The 7,313-nt window shown below is 53.9% G+C and overlaps 1 protein-coding gene across 1 annotated transcript in view; it reads left to right on the plus strand.

Moving 5' to 3' along the window:
• Positions 1–7,133, plus strand: part of LOC106806831 (insulin-like growth factor-binding protein complex acid labile subunit) — a 29,425-nt gene extending 22,292 nt beyond the window's left edge. Inside the window, exons 2-3 of the mRNA XM_014808951.1 lie at positions 2,517–4,264; positions 5,105–7,133. Of these exons, the coding sequence (XP_014664437.1) occupies positions 2,517–4,264; positions 5,105–5,916 (2,560 nt within the window). The 3' untranslated portion in view covers positions 5,917–7,133. The remainder of the gene's footprint in view (positions 1–2,516; positions 4,265–5,104) is intronic.
• The last annotated feature ends 180 nt before the right edge of the window (positions 7,134–7,313 follow it).

Raw genomic sequence — 7,313 nt, forward strand, 5'->3', positions numbered from 1 at the left:
TGCCGCTGGAACATGGGTGTTTGTTTACGTTTGGTGTACATTGGTCGGCCATTGATGGCGTACCGATGCTGATCCAGGCATCCGTACTTCTATAATGTTCGTGCGTCTATCATGCGTCTATCGTCTATGCGTCTATCATGCGTCTATCATGCGTCTATCATGCGTCTATCGTGTTCATCTGTTCTAACTACGTGGAATTATGGGATACTAACTCTGAGTTAAAACATTTAACTCTGAGTTACTTAACTCAGGATTTAATCCATGTTTATGAAACCCAAATTTAACTCGGAGTTTACTAACTCAGAGTTAGTGAGTTTAACTCAGAGTTAGTCTTAACTCAGGGTTAAAGTTAATCCACGACTGTGGAACCGGGTCCCGGGGAACAGACGTACCCCTCTTGGTGATTAACGTTGGAGATTCCCAGTGATTATCAACGCAGGTGAGGAGTTAGCACGCCTACAGCCGGTGGCAAGAGTTAGCTCTGACATCTGCCGCGAGAGCCACACGAACGGGAAGGATTTTGAGTAGACAGGGCTGCCTGCACATTTGCGACCCCTGCTCGATGGGGTCGACGCAGAGTTGGGTCGCGGCGAGTGGTACGAGGTAGCTGAAAGGCTGTCCCGGTATCGCAGCCTGTTCACAGCACCTGGCGAGAAACTAAGACAGACTGGCCTCGTGCATCATGAGATTGATACGGGGACACACGCCCCCATCAAACAAGCTACACGACGGTGTCCCCTTGCTCGCCAAAATGTTATGGACGCAGAGATCAAGAAGATGCTAAATGCGGATATCATTCAGCCCAGTAGCAGTCCGTGGGCATCCCCTGTTGTGCTAGTGACGAAGAAAGATGTCACAACACGATTCTGTGTCGACTACCGACGTCTGAATGAGGTGACTCGAAAGGATACATATTCCCTGCCCCGGATCAATGACACCCTCGACTCTTTCGCAGGTGCTCGCTGGTTCTCAACGCTGGATCTTACCTTCGGATACTGGCAAGTGGAGATGGACCCAGCGGATGCACCCAAAACCGATTTTGCCTCCAGGCGAGGACTCTTTGTCTTCAAGGTCATGCGCTTCGGGCTCGCCAATTTGCCTGCAACGTTTAAACGGTTGATGGAGTTAGTCCTCTGAGGTCTGCAATAGACGGAGTGTTTAGTGTACCTCGACGATGTGATTGCATTCGGCCGCACGTTCGAGGAAGCTATGCGGCACCTGCGTCATGTGCTCGATCGCTTACAGGAGGTCGGCTTAAAGCTCAATTCCTTTAAGGGCTCCCTATTCCGTAGGAGTGCCTCGTATCTTGGCCATGTTGTTTCCGCTGCGGACGTACATTATGATCCCGAGAAGCTGATGGCGGTTCGGGAATGGGTAAGACCGCATAACCTAGGAGACATCCGCAGTTTTCTGGGCTTTGCGAACTACTATCAGCGATTCATCCAAGATTTTGCGGCGACTGCGAAACCATTGACGGCACTAACCAAGAAGAACACCCCTTTCAACTGGAACGACGCATGCAGCTACGCCATCGGCCGTCTCAATGCGCAGCTGACGTCTGCGCCTGTTCTTGGATACCCGCTCCTGCTTGGATACCCCCTCATCTGTGTGGTTCCGTAGCTTTATTGCATATCGATATCAGCCGAACCATTGCATCTGTGTATTTGTTTTTGTTCGCCATTTGACGCGTAAACTCCGCGCTCGCGCTGTTTTACATTTCGTTTTGTATTTTTGCATTAAGAAATATCAATAAAAGAGTTGCGTGTATCGATCGACTCGCAAAAAGCTCGGCGCGAACACCTGTTTTTCTCCCACTAAACAGAAAGAACGATAACAATGCCGGTTCGTGAGCGCTTTCTAGTTCTCCCTTTCTCCCTCTTTCTCGCTCCCCCTCTATCTTTCTCTCTCCTCTCTCTCTCACACGCTCTATCTATTCCTTGTTATCTCATTCGTTCTCATTTCTTTCTCGCCCGGTCTTTCTCATTCTCTCCCTGTCTCGCGGGCGTTCTCTTTCACTGTCGTGTTTTCTCTTTGCCTCTGCTTGGCCAAATATGTTCTTTGTCAGAGGAACGACGGGAATTTTGTTTGTGTTGACGTCAACTGGGTTGTAGCAAGCACGGAATTACTCCTGCTATTGACTGACACAAAGTAGAGAATCGAAATACGATTTCATTCCCGACAGGCTACATCCGTAATGTGCATATGCGCGCACTCACATGAATATACATGCGACACAGCGCACACACGCACGCACATACTCACATATGCATACATACGTACGAACGCACGCGTTCACACTTATATATATACAAGCAAGAGCGCATGCACGCACCAATGCCCGCGTGCATGCTAAAATGCATAAATGCACCGCAAGAGATGTGTTTTTCTAATGGATTGATATAACATGAAGCCACGCCGTGCCACGCTCGCAACACTCGCGCCCGTATAAACAGCTATTCTCCCGTTAGTCGTCCTAATAACGCGCTCTCGCATCATTGTCGCTTGCTCGATTGCAGAACGTTGGCGATGGAAGAGACGATCGGGCTGCTGCTGCTGCTGATGCTCGCCATTCCTGCGACGTCGTCGGACTGCTCGCGCGTCGGTGGCGCCCTCTCGCCGTGCGAGTGCCGCCGCTTCCGTACGGGCGCCGTCAGCATCTCCTGCAGGAACGTCGACGCGGCCGCCATCTTGCCGCGAATTAAAGCCGTCAACGTAAGCATCGGTCAGCTGTCGCTGTCCGCGAGCAAGATGGCGACCATCCCGCGGCAGGCCTTCGGCGGACTCAACCTCTCCAAGCTGATCCTGCGCGACGGGGGTGTGGAGCGCGTCGACCAGCTCGCCTTCGCGGGCCTCGAGGACAGCCTCATCTTTCTTGACCTTGGCGACAACCAGCTGCGCGCCGTGCCACGTGCCGCGATCCGACCGCTGTGGATGCTCACCGTGCTCAATCTGCACGACAACCGGATCGAGCAGGTGCGCAAGGACGACCTCGCCGGATTGACCGAGCTGACGCAGCTGCGTCTCTACAACAACAACATATCGCGCATCCACGCCGACGCCTTCGTCGGCATGCGGCGACTCGACTTTCTCTCGATGTACAACAACCGGCTGCCGACGATACGCGCCGGCTGGTTCCGCGACATGGCCAACATACGCGACGTGCGTCTGTACGGCAACAGCATCGGCAGAGTGCCCGACGACGCTTTCAGACAGCTATCGAGCCTCACGACACTCTACCTGTATGCGAACGAGATCGCCAGCGTCACGAGTCGGTCGTTCGGCGGCCTGACGTCGCTAACCGATCTCCGCCTGTGGCAGAACAACATTACGCAGCTGCCTGCGGACGCGTTCGACGAACTGGTCAATTTGCGCTACTTGGACGTGCATCTGAACAGGCTCGAGAGCATACCAGCGGGCATCTTCAAGAATCAGCGCAAGCTCAACTACTTGACGCTGTCCGACAACAACATCTCGCTCATCGAGCCGGGCGCCTTTCGCGGACTCGACAGCATCGAGTTTCTCTACCTATTCCAGAACCGACTCGGCGCGCTGCACGCCGACACGTTCGCCGACGTGCCGAGTCTCGTCTACCTGCACCTCGGCGACAACGCGGCGCTGCAGCTGCGCGCGGGCATGTTCGCCGGCCTGCGCAGCCTGCAGCATCTGTTTCTCACAGAGTGCGAGCTGACGCACGTGCCCAACGGTACGTTCGGCGGCCTGCGGCAGCTACGGAATCTGCACCTGCAGACGAACCGAATCGCCGCCATGCCGGCGGGCCTGTTCGCCGACACGCCATCGCTCGTCAATCTCTATCTGAAGGAGAACGCGATTGTCGAGATCGCGTCGGGCGCCTTTGTCGGCCTGACGACGCTCAAGCGACTTGAGCTGCAGCGCAACCGACTGACGCGCATCGCGCCCGACGCGCTGCGCCACCTAGCGGCAACGCTCGAGTACCTCGTCGCGAGCGTCAACCGGCTGAGCGAGGACGCGTTCCACGCCGTGCGGCGGCTCGCGCGCCTGCAGTTCCTCGACCTCAGCTACAACGACAACATCCGCCTGCTGCCAGGCTGGGCGCTGTCCGAGCTCGCCGCACTGCAGTGGCTCAAGCTGGACAGCACCGACCTGGCGGCAGTCTGCTGGGGCGGGCTGAGCGGGCCGACGCGTCTGCTGGAGGTGACGCTCAACAACAACCTGCTGCGGCACGTCAGCGCGCACGCGCTCCCCGCCGACGTCGACGAGATGCCGCAAAGCCTCGAGCTCGACGGTAGGTGACCTGCATGCGTGGCGTGCGCATGCGTAGCCGCCCGAGAGTTTATTTTCGAACAGAACTTTACTCCGTCGTCGATTACTTCGTTAATATTTTGTGTGTTTTGCTTTAGGTCTATGATATATATATATATGAGTGCGTGCGCGCGCGCGTGTCTGTGTGTCTGTGTGTCTGTGTGTCTGTGTATCTCTGCGTGTGTCTGTGTGTCTGTGTATCTCTGCGTGTGTCTGTGTGTCTGTGTATCTCTGCGTGTGTCTGTGTGTCTGTGTATCTCTGCGTGTGTCTGTGTGTCCGTGTATCTCTGCGTGTGTCTGTGTGTCTGTGTATCTCTGCGTGTGTCTGTGTGTCTGTGTATCTCTTCGTGTGTCGGTGTGTACTCGATATTAGATACTCGATAACAGACACACGTAGCGTGGTATATTTTCTCGTCAGGCGGCTTAGTCTCCTTTGGGAAATAATCAGTGACTCATTGTAGAATTTATGAAAAATATTAAAATTGCAATTTGTAGTGCTGCGATAGTCGCAGTAATTTATGAAAACAGTTAGCAAGATCAATTGCCATTTAATGCGTACATAAGATAAATTATAATATGTCATATGATGTGGCATTGATTTTCTGCTAAAAGTGCTAAGATAACGTTCTGATCATTAAAATTCGGTTAAAATTCAAATCCTCTAGTTACAGATACACCTTTATCCACTATCTCCAATGTGTGTCCAGCCACCCATCATCCGCCGAGGACCTTAACTCCTCTCCCCTCGTCGGAGATCTACCCCCGTGTCGCGCCATCCCTGACCCTCACCCCTACTTTAATCGCAGCCGCATCACGTTTTCAGGCAACCCACTCGTGTGCGACTGCCGCATGGATTGGGTTCCCGCGGCTGCCGTCGCCACGAACATCTACGGCAAGTGCGCCGAGCCGACGTCCGTGTCCGGCAGACAGCTGAGCGAGCTTCAGCTAGCCGATCTCAACTGCACGTGGGACTACATTCCGCTGCATCCCGACTGCGACGTCGGCGACGTCGCCGCGCCGACGAACGACTTCGCCGTCGACGTCGGCGCGGTAACGGACAGCGGCGTGTCGCTGAACTGGAACGTTTCCGACGATGTCGACGACGTGTCGACGTTTCAGGTGACGTACACGGTCGCCAACGACTCCGAGGAGCTGCAGGTGGCGCTGTTGACGAACGAGACGGCGCGGACGTACAATTTCACGAATCTGACGCCGCAGACGACGTACTACATATGCGTCGTCATGACGACGACGACCGGAAAGCAGCGATACGACTGCTTGACGCTCGAGACTCGACCGACGCCGACGACGACGACGACGACAACAACAACAACGACGACGACGACGACGACGACGACGACGACGACACCGCCTCCGCCGCCGACCCCAAAGCCTTTACCAAAGACGACGACAGCGCCGCCGCCGACGACGCGTAAGCCGAGCATCATCACGCGACACAACACGGCCATCTTGACCGTGTTCGGCATCTTCTTCAGTATCCTGTTCGTCTGTCTCATCGTCTACGCGATCTACTCGATGGCCGAGAACAAGAAGGCGAGAGAGTTGAAGGAGACCGAGCGCCTAGCGATGGCACAGTACGAGGCGATGAACCAGGAGGTCGTTGTCACCGTGTGAGAGAGCCAGTCACCGTCTGAGAGAGCCAGTCACCGTGTGAGAGAACCAGTCACTGTGTGGTGAGAGAGCCGCGGCCACCGTGTGAGAGAACCAGTCACTGTGTGAGAAAACCAGTCACAGTGCAAAAGAATCAGTCACTGTGTGAGAAAACCAGTCACAGTGCAAAAGAACCAGTCACTGTGTGAGAGATCCAGTCACCGTGTGAGAGAACCAGTCACTGTGTGAGGGAAGCAGGCAGTGGGTTGTCATGACCTATATTAACCGAGTGATGGTAGTGTTGGTTACTGTAACAGAAGACCAGGAAGTGGTGGTTACTGTAACAGAGGACCAGGAAGTGGTGGTCACTGTAACAGGGAACCAGGAGGTGGTGGTCACTGTAACAGAGAACCAGGAGGTGGTGGTCACTGTAACGAGAGCCAGGAGGTGGTGGTCACTGTATTAACGAATATTACGCGGCCTGCAAGCAGGAGTGCGCGTTACAGCCGTTGTGTTCGAGTATGTGAACACACTGCGAATCAATCAGTTGCATGTACTCAGCTATTCCTTCGTTCGGTAGCGTGGTATCGGCGGAGAGGAAAAAAAACCAGAGAGCCGTATGTTTTCGCAGCAACGAGCTGCACTGTAAAAGCCGTGATATTAATTCGTATTTGTGTACGTTACTGAACAAACGCAGATGCAGTTGGGTCAGCAAGTATGTCTCCTCAACGCTCAGCGAACCGCTTTACGCTTTCTTCATAACGCGTCAATTAGTGGCAGCCATAGTCTATGGGAAATCATGGAAATACGCACGCTTATCCGCCCGAAAGATAAGTGCATCGAATATGTATCCCGCAGTGAATCCCCAAAACATGACGAGAAAACTGGGCCGCTCTGGCATTCGCCATATATTATCGGTTTTCTTAGTAAAATAAATGCCGAGGTTTTCGAGTTTCTAATTCGACAACACAATTACCGGTACAGTCAGCGTGGCTCATATAGGGTCTATGTCCCCAGGGTACGTTCTGGCAGTACCCTGGGGGACATAGACCCTCTCAGCGTCAGCGTGCTCGTCTCTGTGTTTGCTGAGAAGCAAAAAGCGTCAGGATAGTTATATTGCGTCGTGGCTCCGCTTTCATATTTTGCAAAATCTGCATGCATCGTCAATGTGCGGTCGACGCTGTGTGTGTGTATGTGTGCGTGCGCGCGCGCGCGCGCGCGCGCGTGTGTGTGTGTGTGGGTGGGGGTGTGTGTGTGTGTGTGTGTGTGTGTGTGTGTGTGTGTGTGTGTGTGTGTGTGTGTGTGTGTGTGTGTGTGTGTGTGTGTGTGTGTGTGTGTAGTAGTGTAGTAGTAGTAGTACGTACGTACCGTCCTACTAGTAGTAGTACGTAGTACGTACGTACGTACGGTCCGTACCGGTC

The sequence above is a fragment of the Priapulus caudatus genome, unplaced genomic scaffold (genome assembly GCF_000485595.1).
Source record: "Priapulus caudatus unplaced genomic scaffold, Priapulus_caudatus-5.0.1 Scaffold181, whole genome shotgun sequence".
Lineage (NCBI taxonomy): Eukaryota > Metazoa > Priapulida > Priapulimorpha > Priapulimorphida > Priapulidae > Priapulus > Priapulus caudatus.